At 36.6% G+C, this 25,921-nt stretch overlaps 1 protein-coding gene across 1 annotated transcript in view; it reads left to right on the top strand.

The window, feature by feature from the left end:
• The window catches only part of ITGA4 (integrin subunit alpha 4), a 52,171-nt gene extending 29,844 nt beyond the window's left edge, over positions 1–22,327 (top strand). The window contains exons 15-28 of the mRNA XM_070956872.1: positions 1,008–1,165; positions 2,948–3,097; positions 4,564–4,640; positions 9,196–9,346; positions 11,446–11,544; positions 12,784–12,863; positions 13,605–13,694; positions 15,850–15,940; positions 16,858–16,965; positions 18,344–18,463; positions 20,282–20,401; positions 20,680–20,778; positions 21,258–21,377; positions 22,044–22,327. Of these exons, the coding sequence (XP_070812973.1) occupies positions 1,008–1,165; positions 2,948–3,097; positions 4,564–4,640; positions 9,196–9,346; positions 11,446–11,544; positions 12,784–12,863; positions 13,605–13,694; positions 15,850–15,940; positions 16,858–16,965; positions 18,344–18,463; positions 20,282–20,401; positions 20,680–20,778; positions 21,258–21,377; positions 22,044–22,145 (1,565 nt within the window). The 3' untranslated portion in view covers positions 22,146–22,327. The remainder of the gene's footprint in view (positions 1–1,007; positions 1,166–2,947; positions 3,098–4,563; positions 4,641–9,195; positions 9,347–11,445; positions 11,545–12,783; positions 12,864–13,604; positions 13,695–15,849; positions 15,941–16,857; positions 16,966–18,343; positions 18,464–20,281; positions 20,402–20,679; positions 20,779–21,257; positions 21,378–22,043) is intronic.
• The last annotated feature ends 3,594 nt before the right edge of the window (positions 22,328–25,921 follow it).

The following is a 25,921-nucleotide window of genomic DNA, read 5'->3' as shown; positions in this document are numbered from 1 at the left end:
AAAGAACACCGCTTAGGGAGGGGGCAAAAGCCCTACTAAGCAGGTATATACAAAAGTATGAAGGCTATTGCTTAATGCATTGTAAGCGGCCCTGAGTCTCCGGAGAAGGGCAGCATATAAATCGAACCAGTAAGTAAGTAAGTAAGTAAGTAAGTAAGTAAGTAAGTAAGTAAGTAAAAAATAAATAAATAAATAAATAAATAAGAGCAAGTTGAGTTTATTAGTTAAAGGTATTAGGTTAGAGACCAGGAAATTCTGAATTCTGGTCTTGCCTTAGGCAAGGTAGTCTTTAGCCAGTTGTTCTCTCTCAGAAAAAGGAAACTAAGCCATTTACAAAAATGTTGCCATGAATGCTGCATAGAATTCTCCAGATATCTCTCAAAAGCATGGGCATGCACGCACACACAAACATACACTATGTTAATAATTTGAAAGTAATTTATCCTGACATGATTAGCCCACAATGTTCCTCCTTAGTGGTTATGATAATAAAAAGAGCGTTCTGCTCATAATCTTGCAGGCTATGTTCCCCTAAAATATATGCGTAGGCATTTGTACTATAATTAACTTTTCAAACCAGAATAAAAAGGTTAAGTACATATTATTTTATGCATATTATTGTATCTTGGTAAATTACAAATTTAGAGCATGCTCTGGAGAAAAGCTATATGTTCTTTAAGCAGTGTTATATTTGTATGATGCAGAGAACTATGTCACACTAAAAGACATTAACAGGTCCTCATTATTTACATGCTCGCGCATAAGCACATACCAGATTCTGAATACACATTCTGATTTTTTTTTTCTTTTAAGATTTAATAATAAAAAGTGATGTTCCAAAGATTGGACAGTAAATCCTGAAAATGTAAAACCATTTACAACTTGCTGCCTTGTTTATGTTAACATAAGTAGTAGCTCACCATCACTTTAATGAATATGGAAATCTTTTTAAAGATTTTTTAAATCCTTCCTCTTATTTTATTCTTTTTTTTCTTTAATCTTCACAGTATTGCTTTATAATCTAAGCCTGGATATTAATAGAAGGCCAGATACTGCAGCGAGGTTTTATTTTTCCTCTAATGGAACCTCTGAAGTCACCTCTGGAAGTGTCCGAATCTATAGCAACAACAACTTTACATGCAGAACCCATCAGGCATTCATGAGGGTAAGATTGTCTTCATAGACTTGTTGGGATGGAAGTATTCACTGGGAAGGTTATCCAAAAAGCTCTAGCTGATTCCTTCTGAGGGAACCTGCAGCAAACTCTGACCATGGTCATTTGTCAAGATTTATTTCAAGTCATGAAAATAGACACTTTCGCTTCTGATGTTTCACATCTACCACAAGTCAACTATGGAGGTTCTCAGTCATCCAGGTCATGGTTGTCCCAAAGGTGCTTTTTCAAGAGGCAACTGGGCTTTCTTGGTTTTCTTTGAAGACATTTCGCTTCTCATCCAAGAAGCTTCTTCAGCTCTTTCTTTCTCCTCCTGCAACTTTTGAACTTGTAAGAAGACACTGAGGTTAAGTGAATTTGGTGTCAGGTATCAAACTTTCATTTTTCAAATCATGCTTTTTCCAATACCTGAGAAAATAATTAATAGCTAATTGGTGTAATGAAAATAATATATAGCAGATGCAAGGAAACCTTATGGAAAATCAGAATGAATTGGAAAACATATGAACTGATCGAAACAAACTTGTTATTGAAAATTAGGGCAGGGAACCTGTGGGAAGAACAAGCCTATCTCTCACAACAAGGGAATAATTTAATCAACTTTAATATGATCTGTGATACTTTGTATAGATTTATTTTCACAAAGAGTTAAACACAATATAAAACCTTCCATACTTAGGTGTAAATGTAAAGAAAAATTGTACTTATTCCAGCATAAAAGTGTAGTAATTACTGTAGCATACAAGATTCCATTTCTTGAACTTAAACATAAATTTACTGTTTAGTTAAGAATGACTTCCATTATGCTCAATGGGACTTACATCCTAGTAAAATCAGGACTGCCCCATTAATCAAAGAGAGAAATGGAGTATCAGCTTCACTGCTGTTTCAAGATTTATGCTCATTTTCCACTGTCCTTCCTTAGTACTTCAATATAGGCAGCACTTCAATCTGTATTACAGTACAATAAATCCAAGGAACTGAAAACATTTAAATACGACTCAGTGTGAGCTTTATAAATTGATCGGGTAATCAGTGTGGGCCATAGAGGGAAGGGTATCTTTCTTGAGTAATAAAATCTCATGTGCTCTGTGTTATGAAGAATCTTAACATAGAAATAAAACATTATGATAAAACATTCTTAAATATGCAATGTTCAAACCAGGGTGGATTTGATTTAAATCGAGTTGATTTAAATCGCAATTTAAATCATGATTTAAATCACTAGTAAAAAGGCTTGATTTAAATCAACTCGATTTAAATCATAATTTTTAAAGAGCAACTGTCATCTCTGCTACTCCTTTGACCCACTGTTGACTCACCAATAGTCCCAGTGTTGCAGAATATACAGCCTCATGCTACATAACTAAGCTCCATTTCATGCTGAATAAACTAAATTATTTATGTATCTTAAATAGAAAACTATCTTACGATAGATTTTTACCCCAAAAGTTTTTTATTAAAATAAATTAGATTTAAATCAAAAAAATCCGATTTTTTTGATTTTTTTAAAAAAAATCATTGATTTTTATCTACCCTGGTTCAAACTATTTGGGCTTCATTTTTACATACCGTTGTCTGGAGTTTGCTTTTGAATGGATTTCCTTAGAAGCATTACAAGAGAGAATTCAAATTTGGGGTGTATGCTGCCTTGCAAAACCTTGTGTGTTGTTTCAGGATAAATGCTGAAACGTAGAAATAGCTTCTATTGTTGATTGGTAAATATTGTTTTCAATTCTATGCAATTCATTTATTTGATTTCACCATGCTTAGAAAGATGTAAGGGATATTCAAACTCCTATACATGTTGAAGCTACCTATCACCTGGGACACCACGTTTTGAAGAAGAGAAATGCTGATGAACTCCAACCACTCCAGCCAGTACTTCAGCAACGGAAGGAGGATAATATTGTGCGCAGCAAGGTATGTCATGCTGGCTTGTACGATGGTAAATGAAGTCTAACAAGCTGGTGGACAGCAGTTGCAATGGGCTACTTTTCTGTTTCTGATCCTCATCTGAAGGATTGTTTTCTACTTATATGGACTTGATGGTGGGGCTGACTTTGAAGTAGTATTAACTATACTAAATTATGGATTTTATAACATTATCACACATAAAACTATTGAAAGAGCATTTTCTCATGCAGAAGGGAAGGAGAACACATGTTTGTGCTAAATTCTGTAACTATGAAAACCATATGGAACCTGGCTCATCATCTGCTGTTGTGATTCATCCATTCTTTTAATGTAACAGACATGATGAAGCCCTATAGCCTTGTGTATACTTTGGATGGCTCTAAAAATGTCAAACTGTAAACAAAGTCTCTACGTATTAAGCCAAATGACTGACTTATTGCCTGAATCTCCAGAAAACATCAGGCAGTAGTTCAAACATAACGTAGGACCTCTGCTGCTGGCATAGTTTTCTGGATCAAGGCAAATAGTTTTATTTTCTGATACACAGTTTTTCAATATACAGGATAGAAAAGCAGTTGAACATAACAACTGCTCTAAATTTAAACATGCTCTCTAGATACTGTTGTGAAAGGTCAAAGGGATTTGTTTCCACATGAACTTTCCTAGTGGCATCCAACAAAAATGTCAAAAGAGAAGCACCTTCCGTTCTTTTATCATCACTTTGCTTTGGAAACTATTTCACTTAAAAAAAGTATTCTTCTCATTACCCATAATTTTGGCGGATCTTGTCATAAGGCAGTGTGATATGGCTGTCCCAGAAATTGTTTTTAATTATTTTTGTTGTGAATTGGCAACAACTAGCTAATTATTTAATTTATTGTTGTATTTTTTACTCAAGACGGGAGAAATATTTTGGGGTTTGCTGGTGCAAATGCCCAAATTGCTTGTTTCTAGGGTTTGGCACCTTTACATATTTATGTGTTGGAAAGGACTTTTGCAGCTTTTTTACTAGATATTCTTACAAGAACACCCTGTGTTTGATGTTGTGGTGTGTCTGAAGCTTTATGTGGTGATAAGGGGTGCTTTGAACTTTTGGTACGGTGACTATATATCTTTGATTATAAAAGTCTTTTATTTCAGAAAGCTGCCCTTTATATTTATTTAATTTAATTATTTATTTTCTTGGTTTTGCTTTTGGATTTTACTTCATAAAGTTATAAAACATTTTTTATGAATCTCTTTTTCAGGTTTGTGTTTTAATCCCCCCCCCCAAGAAAATATAGCCATTGATTTAAAAAGCTGCCTAAAATGAGACAGAATGGCATGAATTGAAATAGAGGGTGCCAAATTCATGTAATTTGAAAGGCAGATGATGTTTTCTTATTGGTTATTTTGGATTTCATGGTAAAAATATTTTTGAATATATACCTTCAAAATTGTTCTAAAAAGTTATTTTTGTTCTTCTTTCAAAGTTTGTCTTTGCAAGATTTTGTACTCAAGAAAACTGTTCTGCAAACCTTCAAGTTTCTGGAAAATTTACATTTCCAAAGTAAGTCCATTATAATTGAGAGAAAGTGAGCAAGGTTCATGAACTTAGCTTTCTATCTAAAAAAGTTCTTTTTAGAAAGAATGGAATCAGATATCAGAAAGTTCCGCAAGGCATAAAGAATCGTGACTGAGTGGAGTCATAGAGGAGCTGAGTAAATTGACACAAAGAAGAGCTGAATAAACATGTGGAGCCCTGGCACTGTATGAGAAACTATGTTTATGAGATTATATTCTGCAATTATTCTGCTATCTTCAAAACACATTTCACTGGTCTGTTTACATATACTGAACTTTTATATACATTAGTTTGCTTTTTTTTATTTAGCACAATATGCAGACTGTTTCCAGTGCAGTGTTATTTGTTTAATCATGTCAATCTATCCCATTCAACAAATAATGGTTAAAAAAACCTGGCTTGATAATATGTGTGAATGCAACAAATGCATTAATGTCCATATAGACCCGTGCACTATAATTTAACAAAAGAGTACATTGTTGAAAGAGCATAACAACTTCCTAATATTAGATCATATAAAATATCCCTATAACCATTTGATCAGGTGGTGCACAATCACCTTGGTGCTGCCACCTGATTAGATAGGACAATGAAATTCCACTTATATGCACAGGTTTATAATATCTTCCCATGCTATTTTAGGCAGAGAAGGAATGTTCTCCCTTTTTTTTCCTCTAAAAAGCATAGACTTATTCATCGCAGACTTTGCATTTACTAGTGGAAAGTGTATACCTTTCTTTCTGGATCTTTGCATGTCCTCTATTATAAAATTGTACCTGTCACCTCATGCTGTCTTTTGCTTCCTACCCTGTAATAATAATTGGCGATCTGTCATTAATGAGAGTTGATTCAGATTGTGGGAACTCCAAGGAGTTTATAAGGGGCTCATAAGTGGTTTCCAGTCACTGATAAATGTAGGCATTGATCTTTATCTAATCAAATAAGTTAATTTTGCCATCTCTGCTATTTCTGTCATCTTCACCATCCATTCTTCCGTTGTGATAGTTCACAGTCTTACTATTTTTGTGCATATAATAGTCTCACAGGCCAGTCTTATCTATCATGATGTGGGTAAATAGATATGTAGGCTTCAGTGATACCATCTGCAAACCTAGTTTTCAGTTAAAAAAAGGTATTTTCACAATCATTGTGCATAATTAAAAGGGAAAGTAATTGTTTTTCACATTCAAGCAGAAGTTCTGTTCAACTGCAAATTATGGCTTTTATGGGTTACAAAGACTAGAATTTTTAAATTACCTTTTTATAAAGGCAAATGTTGCATAATCTGTTCTTCTATTTCCTGAATTTACCTGGCCTTCTTTTCAGGGCTGAATTAATTTTTTCCTCTCCTTAGGAAACAAGCAAACCCCTAGCTTAGAAACATTTTTCTAATCTGATTTCATTTCTATTTGTATTGTCTTCTTTCAGGGCCACAGCTATTCTGCATGACGTCAAAATAATTCATTTTAAATCCTACTTAGAAACCAACATTCATTCAATTCCTACTGTTCCTCTCTTTCCCTTCTCTCCAGGGACCTGTTTCCTACAGAGATGAGTTGTAGCCTGTTTATGCCCTTCTGAACCATCCAGGAATTCATAATGATTTGGCCTGTTTTAGAGGACTTCTGTTTCATCTCAAAAATCTCCTGGAGTTTTCAAAATCAGCTCAATTTGGGATTCATCAAATTTTCCTGTGTATCCTAGTTTTTAGGATTAGGATAGAATAGGCTGAAGATTAATGCCATTTTTTAAAAAAATCATTAATTCATCTTTTCATTAGTAACATACTTACCCTAAGAGTGAGAGATAGATCTGTTTAAATATATAAGGCAAGGAGGGAGGCTTAACTTTAAATATATAAAGCAAGGAGGGAGGCTTAATTTAGGGCTAAATGGTTGGGAGGGGGAACATCTCCTTATCTTTCCTATTTTTACTTCCATTCCTCTTCCTGCTCTGAAGTTTTTTTTTAGTAGATGAAAGCTACAAGAAAAAAAAAACCTATTCTAATCATGTCATCTTTTGCTGGTTAAAAAAAAAAAGCCCCCAACTTGAATAGTGGCAGGCAGAGGTGTAAACAAATAGGATTGCTGCTATCACATCTCCCTTGTTTTGCTTTCCAGAAGGTGTGAAATGCCAAATTATGTTCTCCAGATACTTATTCTTTACCTGCGAACAGCAGCCCCCCCCCCCAGGCTATTAACTTCTTACAATCAGGAAGCTGGTGGTGTCTTTTGACTAACAAATGCCATTAGGAGGCATACATTTTTGCAAGCAGTTGCTTGCCAGATGCATAAGATCAGATCTATGCATTTGATGCTACAGTTTATGAAAACTTATGCCTTTTAATAAAATTTGCCAGTCAGAAAGTTGCGATCAGATTTCTTCTGACATTTTGTTACATTTCACTAACGTGGCTCTCCTCCAACCGTCTTACCTAAAAAAGCCAGGTAAGAATATTTATGGTTTACCTTAGTGTACACTTAATGCCTTATCTGCCCATTTGCCCTTTCTAAATTACTTTAATCAGATAACTTAATTAGTTTGAGTTGACAGGTATATATTTCATATAAATTGCGTGCACTGGGTTAAAGGAAGAACAAGAAACTCTGAATAAAGTGAACAACTGTTAGTTTGCCCCTATGGATGCTTATAATCTACACATCACTCTGCTAACAAAGCAAAATACCATAGAAGTAGAAAGCAGGAAAGGAAAGAATATCAATTATTTATATTTAAAGAAACTTTCAAGTATACCATTAACCAGAGGCCCAGCCACTGAAATATTACCATTTGTATTTCACATTTTCATTTGAAACTTACTGCTTATGTAGTACTTTTACCTTCTGTTGCTTGTCCAAGTGCCAACTTTTCTCCCCCAAGGTATTAAATGACTAATGTATTGGTCTCAAGCCAGAATGCTTGATAAATGCTTATTTCAAGGCAGCTCTTCTGCAAGTCTTAATTAAAGTTTAATGTCAAATTGAAGTTTACTTTCAAATCCTCTTAGGTGTTTTTCCCCCCACTTTTTGCTAGTTAACATGATTAGAAAACACTGGGTGAAACATAAGATAGACATGTTCACTCGTGTGCACAAGTCCTGCCTTTCATTAAATTTGATTGAGAGTAAAATGACAGGCGCTCTTGTGCAACATAAGATAATGCATCAACTGCATTAAAAAGGAAACGTTTAACCAACAGTGATAGTGGAAGTAGCACACATAGAAGGTATGTCTTGTTAATTATTGGGAACTGAGCAATTTCAGTTATATAGAGGGAAACAGATTTTCTAGAAAGGATAAAGAACTAAAGAGTCAGTGTTTGAGTAGAGAATGAGGACAAGCAAAAGTTTGTTGTGTTTGATATGTGGTTATGGATCATCTGCTATTATACATTGCTTAAATGGTAAGGAAAATTATACCACACACATCAGCTGAGGAATGGAAAAATTCTCAATTTAGCAGGAAAATAGATAACAGTTGTGTGCTGACTACTTCAAATGTGCAGTAAAAAGTTTTTCATACCGTGGTAGAAAGACAGAGGCAACTACTCTGTCTTACAAAGACATCAACTGATGCCTAGTACAGAAACTGAATCTTATGCACTTTTTTCAGCCCAAAGGCTACCCTCCCTAAAAGCAGAATAAAAGCTAAATTGGATCTGATATGAGTTTAATTAAAATGCATTTATTTTAAGTAAAGTTAACATGCATATTCCCAGTGCATTTTTTTTTCTTTTTTGTTGCATTGACATTTACAGTTCAATGACATTTGCTGGAGGAACTTCTGTAGAAGCCACACTAATGGCTTTGGGAGATACAACACGTGGGCTCTAAATATAGCTGGAAAAAAAATATTTGGTTATAACTATTTTATCTTATCCTTCATCTAAATCACATAGGGGTTTTCCTTTGACCCAGAGAAACACATTTGATGTTGTTATGATATCTGTGAAGCTAGTTGGCTCTTGTATTCCTCTATTACATAAATTTACGTAAAGCCCCTAAATCCACAGAACCTGCTTGATATTTCCTCACTTTTTTCCGGAATCACATCGCTGGTCTATCCTGGAACGTGATTCACCTGAAGTGAGATTTTTTTTGCCCTTTAAGATGGACATAAACAACCAGCTTACTAAGTGATCAAATATATTCACTTGGTAAATTATCACTAGACAGTTGGCTGCTTCTCTTCATTCTGAGATCAAATCAGCTTGCAGGAATTCATCTGAAAAATATAAATATGGGTAGTATACTTTGATAGTCTACAGGCAGTGTTTCATATCAAAGATACATTTCGGAAATGTATGTACTTTCCAAAATGATAGCATAGTTAAGAGCAAATTCCAGTTTTTCTAATGAAAGGATGCACATATTTAATTTTGCAGTGGAAAAGCCAGGTCTGAACTCCTAACAGTAGGATGCAGGACAAAAGAAGAAATCTAAAATTAAATACAGTGTTTCCTTTTCTGTTGTATTAAAATTGCAGTTCAAAAAGAAGTGGTTTAAATTAAAATGATGTCTATTCTTACTCATTTTGTATAGGCCTTATGAAAAGAAACCTTACCTTTCAGTGGGAAATGTAAAACAGTTGATATTAAATATCAGCTTATACAATGCTGGCGATGATGCTTATCAGACCAGCCTTCATATCCAGCTGCCTAAAGGTCTCTATTTCACCAAACTTGTAGCACAGGTAAGAAACCTATCTTATATATCTTTGTATAAAATAATTTGCCAGACACTTTTTCATTTGCATGGCTAAAAACAAACAAACAAATGTTTCATTTTAAAACATTTGAAACTTAATTCACAAACCAAACTGAAATAAAACAGTGCAACTCATTTAAACCAATGTACAAAACTACAGTCATTCTTCCAGACTGTTTGGTCCTCTTAATATCACTCATTGAATAAGAAGAAAAAGATGAATAGATTAAAACAAAAAGTTTTACTTTTTGTTTCATAGAAATCAGTGGGGCTTACTGCAGAATAAATATGTCAAGGACTATACAGTAAAACTTGTTTATAAAACCATATTATTTTTCCTTCCAAAATTTCTCTTTCTTCTTTGGGAAGACAACAGGTACAATTTTCTAGCAAGGCAAAGTATATTTAATTATAATGAAAAATGTCCAAGTATTATTTAATGAAGCAGCAAGCAAACTAGATGTCAAATACCACTTTTTGCCCAAAACAAAAAGGTTAAAAGCAGAATTTTAACATTGTACACTTTTTTTAGATCTATAAATTGTCTCCTCCATGTGGCCAGTGATACATGAACAACACAAAGTAATTTACTCTGTGTTGAATGTAAGGACTTCAAACAGCTTCCAATTTGTTTAGAAAAAAATTGAATTAAGTTTATAGGAGCTGGCAGCCAGCAGGTGCATCACCAACATCATCCCTCGTGGAAATCACTTTTGTTGGACCACACTACAGACTTACGATTACTCATGCAACAAAATATTGTGCCTTCTTTATGATGGTCCGTTTCCTTTCCCCTTTTCTCTATCCAAAATAACAATGTCCCATCAACTTCGTAAAGCATAAATTTTCTTTACAATTTGAAAGATTTGAAACTTATCAGTAGACATAATGTAACTGGAAAGATAGAATTCACTCTTTTCTCTTTGAATGATAAGCCTAATCAGTGTTTTCTGTAAAAACCTGAGGTTTACATTGATGTGAATTAAACTTTCAGATTTTTATCAGTGGTTAGTGCTGGTGGTATTATTGGCCTGCAAAGATCATAAGCAGTATGACAATGATTACCACTACAGACATTCTGGGTAAATGTATCCCACTTTCTTGTTTTATTCAATCTTCCAAATACCTCTGTATTTTTTAATAAAGAGCAACTGGGATGTAGGATTTTGATTTGGAGAAGTGGGACTGCTGTTAACTTTTTCTCCCTAAAAAAGGTAACGGAGTCCCTGCAGATTTTACTCTGCTAGTCATTGCTAGCCATAGGGGATGGTGCATATTTCTGTTTCAAGGCCATTGAGCCAATGCTATCCAGAGACATTTCCACAGTCATGTGGCCAGTATGACATCACAGAGGGCTGTTACCTTTCCATGAAGTGATACCTATTTATCTACTTAGTTTTGCATACTTTTGAAATGCTAGTTTGGCAGGAGCTGGGGCGACGATGGGAGCTCACCCCGTCGTATGGTGCTCAGGTCTCAAACCTGGGCTTTTCAGTGAATAAGCCCAGAATCTTTACCATTGAGTCACCACACTGCCCTTTATCCCTAAATCATTTTTTGATTTTTTTTCCCTTCCTTTAAAACTGCTATTTTCTTTTTGGGAATACACACAAGTACCCCTTTCTAGCAAAGCAAACCCTTTCAGAAAATTGGGGCGAAATTAGTCAAGAAAGAAGCATAATGGGAAAAGGTTAGATAGAATCCCCTGTTTTCAGTCTTCCTTATAATCAAAATCTCACAGAACATCTAAATCAGGAGTCCCCAACTCCTGGGCCGCAGTCCACTACCGAGCCGTGACACAGCTCCACTACTGCAAGTGGCGGGCTGGCATGCATGTGCATGTTCACCGATTCACTGCTCAAGGAAGTAGAACTGCATGCACGCACATGCGCACTGGCCCACTGCTCACACAACCCAGTTCCTCTCTCTCTTCCCCAGCCGGGCTATTAAGCCATAAATGTTGGGGGCCTCTGATCTAGATAGAGATTTTTGGTGCCTTGTCAATTTGAAAAATTGTTTGTTTGTTTTTTTTGCTAAACTTTCACCTACTTGTGCCTTCTTATATACTGTTCATTTTTACAATAGGAAGAAACACAGATACATTTTCAAATATCAGAAAAGGAAAGTCATGGAGTGACAATTACCTGTAGCATTGGATATTTATACGTTGATCATCTTTCAAAGGTAAGAATAAATATGAAAAGTGACTTGATTAGTATATAGTAGACTATATAGTTCATTGTTATCATATCTGTATACCTGTTCTGCCCCAGCTCCGGATTCCCGAGGATATTGACACACACCAACAGTCCTTATCAAATTTATTAAGTAGCAAGAATAAACCAAAGTCCAGCAAAGGTTGGCAACCAGCCCAGAAAACAAGATACGATAAGACTTTTCCAAAAATGCTCTGATGATAATTACAAGTTGTTTCCAGCAAGAAATTACTGTGTGCTACTTAAATAGGCTAAGGGAGTGGCCAATTATCCTCAAGCCTTACTCTCAAGGAGACCTCCTCCTCCTGAGTAGCCACTTCTGCCTTTTGGCAGCCCTGCGTGCTCGAGCATTGAGGAGAGGTTCCTCCACTTCGCTCTCTCCACTTGAAGGAGCCTCTGGAAGTTCTGAAGGCCCAGGCTGAGTCTCTGCCTCTGGCACCACATCCTCTTCAGCCTCCTCGCTGTCCAATGCGAGCGCCGGCTGCGGAGGCTGCTGGCGCGACCCCACACCAGCTTCCTCGTTGTCGGGATCAGCCACGATCCACGCAGGACGCTGGCAGGCCACAACAGTACCAAGGAACTATGATATATCGCCTCAAATATATTATTATTGTTAATAATTATTAACAAAATATGGTGTCCATATGCATTTTCTAGTATCTCTAATAATTGGTAAAAAGATTAAAAATAGATCAGATTAAAATGTCAAACTGCAGCATTTCTTAAGTATGAGAACAGTAGTAGGACATACGGTAACACTTTGGGGCTTATTTGCTGTCGGTGTTTACATGTTCAGTTCAGTGAAATGTTTGGAAACCATGAAAATGGAGCAAGAAGTTGCACAGAGATGCTTGTACCCAGACAACACACTGCTTAAGGAAAGATGGAATGTTTATCTTTGTAATTGAAAAATAAAAAACTTTTTAGAAAAAAAAAAGAAAATGGAGCATGGCTAGTTATTAAACAGGGTCAGGGATACATCAGTATAGACAGGATTCTTATGATGCTTAGTAGTTAAATTAGGTTAAGTCACAGATCTGCACAGAACTGTATTGATCGTTAATCTTCATGCTGCATTGATAAGTGAATAGTTATAGACTTCAGTAGTCTATACACTTACAGCTAATTTATTTAATACAGTGCCTATTATGCATTCTGATAGAATATGGATTAATTAACGCAAGTTGAAAAATAATCATTTTTTCAGGTGGACATTAGCTTTGTGTTGGATTCAAGTTCACTCAGCAGAGCAGAAGATGACTTGCACATCAGCATTAATGCAACTTGGTAAGCGTTGTTTACTACAGGCTGTTTACCTTAGACCTATATTTGAAAAAAAAAACTAAAGAACTGCATAAAAAATACATTTCATAATTTGCAGAAATTTCACAGAGTCTAATGTAATGGGAGCACAATGTTTCTTTTTGGGGTTGGGTAAATAGGCTATGAATACAGTCGGGTGGGTTCTAAATTTTTTTTACTAATGGTTCTGTGGGCGTGGCTTATTTTGTGGGCGTGGTTTGATGGTGATAATTCCTTAGGATTTAGCAGAGGTACTGGTTTACCAGGCTTTTAACTGCTTGCAGAGCCGTACCGGTCTACCCATTTGTTTTTGGAGCGTTCCGGTCTACCTATTTGTTTTTGGAGCGCACCGGTCTACCACCACACTGCCTTTTACCGCTGATCAACTGTAGGGCAGCCCTTTGAAGTTTTTTTCCTTCTAGCTGATCAGCTGTGACTCGGGAGGCAGCAAATAGATTGTGGTCGGGGCCAGGCAGAGGTGGTATTTACCGGTTCTCCGAACTACTCAAAATTTCCACTACCGGTTCACAAGAACCGGGGAGAACCGGTAGCAACCCACCACTGGATACAGTCCTCAAATGGGCAAAACTCTTGTACCGAAATGATAGAAAATGTGCTTGCTGGCATTTGATCATGCGATCTATTGCCAAATGTACTGTGTAAGAAAACCAAGCAGTACTCAGGGATGTCAGTAAACATTGTGATGCATTTCTTTCCTTCTTCTAGTGAAAATGAATTAGACCATGACCTGCTGTCCGATAACAGTGTAGTTTTAGCTTTGCCTCAGAAACACGAAGTCGAACTGCACATTCATGGGTAAGCGAAAGCATTTGGAAATGTGTATAGAGCTGTTGCAAAGCAACATGCAGTGGTCTGCTGATTTCTCAGGGTTTTGAGCCTGTGGATGTTCTTGTGTGTTCTTTTAATTGCTCAGGCTTTGCTCATTTTTATGGAAAGGCGGCATAAAAACTTCACAAATGCTGTTTTAGCAGGATAACCAGGTAAATTCAGTGTTTGGGCTTTCAACCTTATAGAGGCTTAATGTTATAAAGATGGATAGCTGAGATTTATTTGACCTACAAAAGCCCCAATTTCTGAAAAAGATATTAAAGTGTATAGTAGCTCTTGATCCTCATACAGCTTTTTAATAAATGACAAAGTTTTGAAATCTTTGTGTATAATATGTATTTATGTATGTATTTAATTTAATTGTAAATATGTATTTAATTGCAATTAAATGTAAATATAGGAATATGGATGATAGTATAAAACTCAAGGACTAGTAAGAGATACCAGCATTTTTTTAAAAAGTGACATATACTTGGTAGAGTGTATGCATTTGGAATTTAAAAGATGCTTAACTTCTTCAGAGAAGGCTGCAAAATACTCTTGTTGCAAATGCTGTAGAGAGAAATACCGTATCAACAATGCCCATCTAGGTAGAGCAGGGGTGAAATGCTCCTAGTTCGGACCGGATTGCCTGATCCGGTAGCGATGGCGGCGGGTGGTTCAGAGAATTGGTAGCAAAAATCCCTGCCCCCCCTCTATGCCCAGCTGAGCCGCGCGATCATCAGAGGCTTTTTTTTTTACTTTTAAAATATTTTTTTCTACAACCTCTTCGGCTGAATAGGTTGTAGAAAAAATGCTTTTAAAAGTAAAAAAAAAGTCTCTGACGATCAGGCAACTCAGCTGGGATCGTCAGAGCCTTCTAAAAGCATTTTTTTACAACCTCTTTGGCCGAACAAAACAATACTGGCAAGAAATTAGAATAATGATCAAAAAAATTACAAAACAAAAATTGGAAATGAAGCCGGAAATTTTCCTATTGGGAATGATCACAGCACAATACACCAAAGAAATAAAATATCTCATTATCCATATCCTCACAGCAGCGCATATACTATTTGCCCAAAATTGGAAATCTGAGCAGTTACCAGCAAAAGATAAACTAATCGACAAAATCACTGAGTGCGCAGAAATGGATAAGCTCACAAAAGAACTACAAGACAAGGACGATACTGATTACTATTTAGTGTGGCAAAGTTGGTACAGCTGGCTGGAGGGAAAAATAGAAACATAAAAACAATTTTTGAATATTCAATAGGAATGTATAGAATTAAAGAGTGAACAAAATGTCCTATATACAATTATGTAAATATGTGAACATATAGATAGATATGAATAGAGAAAGATAAGAGAACTTGATAACCCACCGATGTAGAAACTAAGAGTCAGTCAGGGGACTGAATTGATGTTGGTTTGTTTTGTACGTTGTCTTAATGTATTTATGTTTGTTTGTATATTTTCTATCAATAAAAACTATTTAAAAATAAATAAATAAATAAAAGGTAAAAAAAAGCCTCTGACGATCCCAGCGCAATCATCAGAGGCTTTTTTTTTTACTTTTAAAAGCAATGCTTTTAAAAGTAAAAAAAAAGATTGCGTGCCATAGCTGATCACCCCCCCTCGCACGCTGTTCTACTTACCGCATGCCTCCTTTTGGCATGAACTGCACACGTGCACTTCGCATTTGGTGCACGGTGCGCACTGTGCATGCACAGCCAGCAAACCAGTAGTAAACCAGTTCAGATTTCACCACTGAGGTAGAGCAGTCATCCCAAAATAGGTGAGTTCTTTTTTGATATTCCCAAGTAATCTGGATATGTGACTGACTCCACCAGGATAATCAGTCCCGGAAGACTATCTCATCTTCACCTCTAACCCCTCCTGCACCTCTCAGAACTGCTCTGGAAGGTCACCTTCAGGTTCAGAGGCCACGTAGAAAAGCAGGAGGAAGGACAACAATTAAACCCAAGTTTAAACAATTAAACTCCAGTTATGGAAGTTTAATTGGATGTAACTAAGTTTTTAGATCTGTATGGTAAATGGTACTCAAGGAAACTCATATGATTAATTCCATTTTAATCAAGATTTTCTCTGTTATTTATTTTGAAAAAAACATTTTTTGTAGGTCTGCGTCTCCAGCATCATTTATTTATGGACCCAGTGAAAAAAATTCACCAGTTTCTTGCATGGAGGAGACAATCAACATCACTTTCTACGTATGAATGTTATTCTCTATTTTCATTGTCTTTTGGAAAAATGAATTAAATGAAAAGAATTTTTTTAAAAAAACAAAAATGCTTTCTCATGACTGAGGTAGATTTGAATCTAGGTCTTCCCAATCTGAGTTCACCATCTAACCTTCTACAAAGCTGCTTTCTTAGCCACTGAATCTCCGTCCACATTGATCACTCTCTGAACACTATTCATTTAATTTTACCCATTATGTCACAGCTACTCTCCGTTCACAAAAAAGGAGGTCATCTCAGTTTTTGAATTATAAGTGCCATTGTGAATTGCCGAGTTTATTATAATGTAAATATCCCCTTTCAAAAATGGGTGTTTAATTTTTGCTCCCTATGTTCATTGTTTCAAAAAGACTTTCTTGCTGGAGGAATGGCAAATAAGAGCTATTTTTGTCTCTTCTACCATTTTAATTATGTAATTATTATGTTTTTCCTGTGGTCTGGCAATGTCCTTTAATGCCATTTCATCTACCTTAAGTATGCTTTGGACACAGATCTTTTTCTCCGTGTCATATAATATATGTGGGTATATGCATAATTTTGTATTTATTTATTTTGTCATGTTTATGTAGTGTATACTGAAGGTGGTGACCCTTTGAGAGCTGTATGCAAGAGAATTTCATTTTAATATATGCCGATTAGTGTACATTCAAAATGACAATAAAGTTATTCAAAGTTCTAATCTGCAAATGTTAAAATATACAGACGCTTTAGCTTGCAGTATAGTCGAGCATCAGGAACTATGTGTTCAGAATTCAACATTTGGAAGTGAAGGTTTCTAAAATTTCAATTGTTTTAAGCTTTGACTGGAGGAAGGTGATAGGGTGCAATAGTTCTGATACCAATTCAGATAAAATACTAATTCAACTCTGGCCCTCCTTACACCAAAGGTCAGTAATCCTGGAGTGAGTCTGGCTCCCGATGTAAATCTGCTGATACAGATACCCAATTCTTTCCTACCAAGAGATACCAAGCTGTTTAATATACTGGATGTCAAGGTATGCTTAATTTATTTTCTGGATTTGGAACATGAAATGTGATACAGCATAACAAATTATGCAGTTGTTAGCTTCCCACAATCTTTATGAACGATTGTGATATGCTATCTTTGACGTTTATGATCTAAGAGGAAGAACAAACCAGCAGTGCCAATGATGGAAAAAGGTGTAAAGCAGCATAGGGGAGAGTATGTTACAACAGGCAAAGGGGGGGGGGGCTTAAGGATCTTTGTTTATTGATGAGTTGCTTTGCCTGCAGAAAACATCATCAGAAAATACTATAAAAAAATATAAGAATAGGTGAATAATATAATTTCAACACAAGGAATCACAATCTGCAAGATAGCAGGGATGATGATGCAAGAAGCATTCCTTTTGTACATGCCTCAAGGTCACAAAAACCGTTCAAAAAGTACAGGTCTGGTTTCATGACCTGTCTTCTCGCACATTTTGACACACATCCCATAGATGTTCCTGACGAGGCGTTTGCCTCAAGATTGATGCTGCCTTGCCTGAAATGTTTGTGGCTCCCTGATGTGGATTTTTACACTGTAATTGGCATCCTGCCTTTGAGCTGTCCTGTTCAAGATCAGCACATAATTTTAATACGGAAGTAATGTGATTTACTTTTACACAACTTCCATAGAAAGGGAAAGAGGGTTAGGCAGGGAGGTTCAAAACTTTTCAAACACGGGTAAGTCCCAAATAGTTGTTTTGAGTTCAAAACAGCTGGTTTGCATTGTTTCAGTCACTTTGGAAGTGTTCTGAGGTCAGGGCAATGGTTTCACGCTCAAAATACTCCCAGCACAAGTGACACAGCTGTTCCAACTCAGAACAGTATATTTGGAATTTGAAACTTTTCTCATGGATCGTATGAGGAGAAAAGATTCAGTGATGCTGCATCAACAATAAAGTGCAGTTGGTCATAGAATATTTGGGGTTCTTTTTCCCATACAGAATCATATTTTGGGCATGAAGACTTGTTATAGGCACTATGAGTCCTTATGAATTGTGTTTGTTATCACTGCATGCTTTCCTATCCTATGAAATGCCTTAGGAAATCTTGAAAGTTCAAATTGTGAGATGGACAGCAAATAAATTTAATAATAAAAATATAAAATAACTGTCTTGTTATAAAACTATATCCCCTTTTCTTAAAGACATGGATTAAAGTATGGGTCAAATTTAGATAGTATTAAATCCTAGCTATAAGCTTGCTCTTCCCAGTATTACTTCAATTTGTTTTATTTTAATTTAAGAATGTTTTATTAAAACAGTAATTTTTTACTGAGCTGATTTGTTTATGTTCTTATATGCAATGTCTACAAATTTCTTTGATACCAAAATGTAAGACAATTATGATTTTGCTCATTTGCAGACCACTGATGGACAATGTACCTATGAAAGTCATAGGAGAGACTGTATTTTACCAGAAGAACAGGGAAATATGGTGCAAGATCTTATTACATTCCTCACAAAACTTGACAATAGGCCACTGGTAATTTCACTGTTTGTTTGTTTTTTTACTGATTTATTAAAGCTGTAATATCGTCCTATTGCATATTTCTGCCTTATAAGCAGAGTTTTCAGAACCACAGAGCAGCTTGATTATGCTAAAATAACTTAATTTATGTCTCATTTCAGTGTTAAGCTATCTGGGAACAAGTCACTTTACACACAAGGGCATTTATTTACCACAAGACATAGGCAGGTTGTGCTGCTAGGAATTCAACAGTTGGAAACAAACTTACGAAGACTTAAGGAAAAGGGCAATAACCCTTGCTGAGGCTTCAGTTGACAAGTGATAACCAGTGCCGCCTTCTAAAGGTCTTTCCTGACATGAATTAGAAATACATTACTATCAAGGCTTTATGCCATGCTTATATGTGAGGCAAATTAACTTGCTTTCTTCCAGACAGGAGTTGGCACAAGGTAGCTCAGCAAAACACACGTTCTGTCTACGCAAACAAAACTATTTCTGTCTCAGTGGTACTGTCCTAAGAAACAATGTGCTGGGTTGGTAGGTTTATCTGCCCAAGGAAAACAAGAACTACCTATTGCTGTTCCTGGGGCAAAGATTATAATGCTGATGAGTTTGTCAGAGCCTGACCAGCTGAGAGGGAGAGCTCTGCTTTACTGGGAAGAAGCCTCTGTTACTATCTTGCATCCACCACAATCACAGCTATTAGGGCAGGGCTATCAAACTCACGGCTGGATGCGTCATGCGCTGGCCATGTCCACGCCTGGTTTAGCAGAGGGGCAAACATCGCAATACGTCACGTGATGATGCGAGTTTGATACCCCTGTGTTAGGATAACATTTGCAGCAAAACAAAGCAAAGCATCTATGGGGAGGGCTGTCAGGTAGCATGCAAAATGTGAGGTAGTGCCTTGCTAGTCTGCCCCTATCAACTTCTTAGAGCACTTGTGAGAGTTCATGAGTTGGAGTGAACCATGATGTTGAATTCCTACATTACTCATGAAATCTATTAACACACCAAAGCAGGAGCAATTGCTCCTTGTCCGTCCTTCTGACCCCCAAATCCCTATCTTCTGATAGGTAGCTGTAATGGTACATAGGAATGACCTTGGGAGACAATGAGACCTAACCAATGGAACAGTCCAGTGGTGAAATCCAATTTTTTTACTACCGGTTCTGTGGGCGTGGCTTGGTGGGCATGGTGTGGCTTGGTGGGTGTGGCAGGGGAAGGATACTGCAAAATCCCCATTCCCTCCCCACTCCTGGGGGAAGGATATTGCAAAATCTCCATTCCCACCCCACTCTGAGGCCAGCCAGAAGTGGTATTTGCCAGTTCTCCGAACTACTCAAAATTTCCGCTACCGGTTCTCCAGAACCTGCTGGATTTCACCCCTGGAACAGTCATATAAAAGACAACCTATCCCACAGCAGGAATGTGTGGGGCAAGAGGCTTAGAAAAGACCCTCCCTAATTTGGGAGCCGTAAAGGAGATGGAGAGAGGGAAGCACTTTCACACTTGCAAGATTATGTTAACGTAACCTTATAATAAAATAGAATCCGGTCACCCGGATCATGGTTCCCTGTCTGGTAAATCCCATAAGGCTGGCAGTAGTGGAGATAGCATTGACTTCAGCCACTTTCCATTTCATGCAGTCTGCCAACAGGTTAGGTGGGGGATTGAGGAAGGAGTAAATAAAAAATCATATTCTGTCCATTGTACAGAATGTGTACATTTTGTACATATGTATATGTATATGTATATTTTGCATATATATCTGTGTGTGCTGCACTCATTTTACTCTGTATAATACATCTCTATATTCTTTCTCTCCCAAAGTTTTGTATGAAGAACGATCCACTGTGTTTGCAAATACTTTGCAAATTTGGAGACATGGAGAGTGGAAAGGAATCGACAGTTCATATTCATCTTGAGGCAACACCTTCACTATTAAGCATAGTAAATATTTTAATCTTTGTGCTATCATACTGAAGGCTGTGTAATCATATTCTTAAGTGTCAGAGAACCACAGACAAAGTGTCATATTTCAGTATCAGATTTAGTTGCTTAAAGTTCTTTCTCTGAATACCCTCAGTTGAAAAGCATATAATTTTGAATAGGCTTTGTACAATGTAGAGACTCCACCTTACCTCCTTAGCCTCACTTATTTCATATTATTTTTTATTTGAACCCTTAAAGAGCAGCTCATTTAAAATGTTTTTTTAACTTAACAATAGGATGAAGCTTCAGTGCTTACCTTTGAGATAAAAGGAGAAGTTTCAGCAGATCAAAACCCCAAAGTTATTGAACTCCACAAAAATAAGCAAACCACTCATGTAAGTATGGGAGTCAGACAGTGAAGGGGAGGAAACACTGGACTACTTGAATATTAACCCAGATCTACTTGGATATATTTTCTAACATGATTTATCATTCTTTTGGTATTAGTTCTTGCATTATTTCAGTATCTGATGCCTATTCTATTAGATCTAAACCAAGGGCTGTTGTGAAGAAGCACATTATGTTGTTTGCGTCTATTTGCAAGAAAGCCTAATTTGCAGTGTCATAAATGCAGAATCTTTATTGCATGTTTATTTCATCAGAAATTATGCTGTAATCAGAATTAAAGCATACCTCTGAAATCAGTGGCATTTGACTTCTATGAAAGCTCTTTTATATATCTACCTTGAAGGTAAACAAGTCACAGCTCAAATCCAGACTGTACTACTGTGAGAAGTGAAACAAAGGTCTCCTAAAGAGTATTCCAAATACTTGTTTCTACCTGCAATAACTATGTGTGTTTTATTTTCTACAGGTCATTTTGGAGGGACGTCATAACCAGAAGACAAAACATAGCGTCAGTGTCTTGCTTATTGCAATAGGTTCCCTATTTGGAATTTTTTTGCTTTTGCTTCTTATATTATTTTTATGGAAGGTACGTATTTCAGTATTAATCCACACATTGGTGCATTTTAATGGGTTGGCTAGATATCCATCCAAAAAAAAGGGAAAAAATAGCTTTTCTAAACACTAAAAGAAATCTGCAGTGTACTCTAGAACACACAGCCTTTGCTATGATTTTTATTTGGCATTCGGGAACAAATGTGGTTTTTATGTAGCTTGTTACACTTTAATGTGATTTGGGGAAATTGACAGCATAAAATGAGCAGAGAATTCCAATAGCCATTTGGACAGATGACAAAGGGGAAGGAGAAATGAGGCTTTGGAATTTATGGGGGGAAAGTGGTAATCAGATATAACTCAAGAGATTTTAGGTTACCTCACTTCCCAGATAAAGAGCTCTTGTTTCATTTTAAACACTTTGCAATTTGGGAAATGATACAGATTTAAACATTAGAGGAAAAATGCTTTTTACTTGGTTCATGGGATCCTCCTGCTGGATGAAATACGTCTGTTTTTTTAAATGTAAAAATAAGTTTTTATTCAGGATGTTTAAACTTTGGGATGTATTTTGAGTATAGCTGAATCTTGGTATATTAAAACAATGGGTAATGTTCTTTTTCTAAAATATAAATATGCATACATATTAGTGCTTTGAAATTGCAAACCTTGTAACTATTTTTGGAATTGTGTATTCCAGATGGGATTCTTCAAAAGAAAATACAAACGTTTTCCTGAGGAAAAAAATGGAAGTGAAAGTTTGGAGTTTTTTAAACATATTCACAATAATGCCTCAGAGTAGGACGTTTGGTAGAAGTTAAGAACTATCTGCTACAAGAACTGTTAAGTCATAAGCCCCCATATCATATGTGAAAGGAATAGCCATCAAAACGGGCTTCCAAAAGCACAAATCATAGAAAACTCTGAAGGATAAACATTTTCAAGAGTTCTAATCAAAAGGAAAGAAAAATTCAAAATGCAAGAACAAGGAAACACTAGGAATTGCTCCTTGCTTTTTAAAAAGTACTTGAGAAGGAGTATTGTACTAATCATACTTGAATCGCGAATGTATAACCTCGCTTCCCAAGACTTTCCAGTGTTCAGGAGGATGCAAAATTAGACCAGTTTTAGTCTCCACACAATGTAGACCCGGGTTCTCCCCTTCTAGTTCCTAAAATGAAACCAGTGACATCGTTTTTTTAGATTTGCAAATTTAGTGGCTGCTGACAATTTTTATTCTACTTTCTCCACCTTGCTCTGGAAATATTGGGAACGTCCAGGTAAAAAGAACAATTCAAAAACGCCCTCACAATGTCTCCTCGAATTGTGATGAAATGTTTGCAACCAAATTGTCAAGCTCGGAGCTCAAACCAATAGCCTAATTACCAACCCAAGCTACTAATACTCAAACACATTTCAAGAAGAACTATGCTTATATGTAGGATCTCTCCAGTGAAAGGAGGCAATTTTTTAATGAAAAGGGAACAACATGCGATCTTGGATGTCTCCTCCATTGTATCTGTTCAGACTTACCATGCAACTAACCCTGGAATATTGGCACTCTGTATTAGTAGGGACCCTACTGAGAGAAAAGGCTTCCTTGGCAGGGAATGAGGGGTCAGGTCAGTGGAGAGGAAGAAACTAACTTGGTTTGTGAGCTCTTCCTATGTATCTTGAACTGAAAACCCGAATGATATAATAGAGCTTTGAGCTCAAGGTCTGTATGAGATTTTTGACTCTCAACCATGTTTTGAGGGTTCTACCTGGCTGGGTTGGAGAAGTCCTCCCATTGTGTAAAATCAGGGAAATGGCAGTTACCACTTCTTATGCAATCATTTTATTTATTTTTGTATTTTGAAGAAATAGAGAGAATCTTTGCCTGATATCTAATGTCTAATCTTTAGACAAATGTATTTTCTTGCACACATTATACAGGTTCAGAATGTTTAGCATAAGACTTAAGAAGATGGTAAAGTACTGCACTTTAACCCCAAGATGATTATTATTTGAACATCAGTTGTACCTCAAAGGCTCGAAAGCATGAATGCATTAAAGACTCTTATTTTAAAAAAAACCAATCTGTTCTATCACTGTATACCCTACACTGTAAAAAGGAACAATCACCAACATTGAACTAATAAAATATTAAATAAAATGGAACATGAAGCTGTCAAATAATTGTAGATATTTGAATTAATTCCTAAATACAATTTTTGTGACATTTTTAAAGTGAATATTTACAAACATCAAAATTATTAACAATTAGACTTTCCCTATATAATTTACTTATGAACTCTGGTATTTACAATGTTCTGTCATTTAACTCTCTGGAAAAGCTAAGACGTCTTATTTAAAAATGAACAGTTTATTTTCTGACAATCTCTCCTATACCCTCCATGTTAACAATGTAAATTATCACCGTAATTTGCTTACTAATCTTTCGTACAGAAGCTGCAAACCTCTGTATTAGACATAAATGTTTGTATGGTATTTTCCATCTTTAAAAAGTATTAAGCCCTACTGAAACTACTACAATGTGCTCAAGATCTCCTTGAGAAGCACTTGGAAGCTTCAGCTGATACAAAATGCAGAAACACAGGTTGTAAATGATATTGGCTATTTGGCACATGTGACACCATTGCTTCAGGGAACTGCCAATATGCTTCTGTGTGGAATTCAAGGTGCTGGTTATCGCCTTTACAGCCTTTATGAGATTTAACTGAAGGACTGTCTTCTCCCCTTGTTTCTGCCCAACCAATCTGATCCAGCAGGATCGGCATGCTCTGGGTCCCGTCAGCCAAGGAATGTCACCATGAGATGTCCCTTTTCTGCCATAGCACCTATCCTCTGGATTAGGATGGCCCCAACCTTGCTGACCTTCTGGAAGGCTTTGAAGACCTAGCAATGTGCCTGGGCCTCAGATCCCAAGTGTGTGGTAATGTTGTGGTAATACACTGACAGTATATCATATCTTGGTTTCTATTTGTATTCCATTTCTTCTGGCAGTGTTTTAATCATTGTCTGCCATGCAGAGACACTGGTTTGAGATGGGCAGCTATACAAATTGAATAAATAATTCAATTTTCAATTCAGAATAGAGCTGGAAGGGATCTTTGAGGCTGTCTAGTCCAGCCCCCTGCTCAAGTAGGAAATCCTATGCCATTCCAGAGAAGTGGCTGTTGTGTCTCTTCTTAAAAACCTCTAGTGATGAAGCACCCACAACTTCAGAAGGCAAGCTGTTCAACTGGTTAATTGCTCTCACCATTAGGAAGTTTCTCAGTTTTAGATTGCTTCTCTCCATTGTAGTTTCCATCCATTGTTTCTTGTCTGGCCCGCAGGTGCTTTGGAAAATAAGTTGATCCATTCTTTGTGGCAGCTCCTCAAATACTGGAATACTGCTCTCATGTCCCCCCTAGTCCTTCTTTTCTCTAGATTATTCTTACCCAAATACTGCAACCATTCTTCATGTTTTTGTTTCCAGGCCTTTAATCATCCTAGTTGCTCTTCTCTGCACTTTTTCCAAAGTCTCAACATCTTTTTTGTAATGTGACCAAAACTGGATGTAGTATTCCAGGTGTAGCCTTACTAAGGTTTTATAAAACGATACTAATACTTCATGTAATGCCTCTGTTTATACAATCAAGGATTATATTAGCTTTTTTGGCTATTGCCAAAAAACTGACTCTTGTTTAAGTGACCGTCCACTAGGATTCCAAGGTCTCTTTTATTCTTTTTTCACCTAATCTGTACTTTGGTTTTTCCGGTCTAAATGCAAAACCTTGCTTTTCTCCACATTAAATTTCATTTTGTTGGATAGAGCCTATTGTTCAAGTCTGTCAAGATCCTTTTGGAACCTGCGCTTGTCTTCCAGGGCATTGGATATTCCTGCCAGCTTAGTGTCATCTGCAAATTTGATGAGTTCCCTTCTATTCCCTCATCTAAGTCATTTATGTTATGTTATTTTATAAATACTAGGGCCGTGATAAATCTATGAAAGTCTTCCCAGTGAATGGAACCATACATGAAAATCCAATCTTGAAATTATTGAAGCAGGCAGGTCTTTCAGAAGCTGATCCCATCTTACTTTGCATTTGCATGAAATGGATGTTTATGCACAGAGACAACTGGGAGCAGCTGGATGAAAAAGGCAGCTGAGTTAATCATTAAAAAGGAGTGCATTGAATGCAGTCCCATTTATTACAGAACCCCTCTTTCAAAGAATCTACACATCCCCAGTGATGTTAATAATTGTGTTAGTCAGAGCGCCAGTTTGGCTTAGTGGTAAAGCACCAGGGTAAAAACTGAAAGACCTCAGGTCCTAGCCCTGCCTTGGGCACAAAGCCTAGGAAGGAGGCAATGACAACCCTCTTCTGAAAAATCTTGCCAAGAAAACTGTCTGGAAAGTCAAAAAACTGGATACAATTGAACAGAAGAAAATTTCTAGCCATATAGCAAGCAGGGAATAGACTTCGTAGCCCAGATAGTTGTAATAACAATCAAAATATATATGAGTGAAAGAACTTGCAATGAAGACATCTTACTATGTTTCCAAGATATGGTCATCTTCCAAATAGGTGT

This window comes from Pituophis catenifer, unplaced genomic scaffold, assembly GCF_029215685.1.
Source record: "Pituophis catenifer annectens isolate HBS135680 unplaced genomic scaffold, rPitCat1.0.hap2 SCAF_1, whole genome shotgun sequence".
In the NCBI taxonomy this organism is placed as follows: domain Eukaryota; kingdom Metazoa; phylum Chordata; class Lepidosauria; order Squamata; family Colubridae; genus Pituophis; species Pituophis catenifer.
The sequence above is the reverse complement of the archived record's forward strand: the minus strand, read 5'-3'. Positions and strand labels throughout refer to the sequence as shown.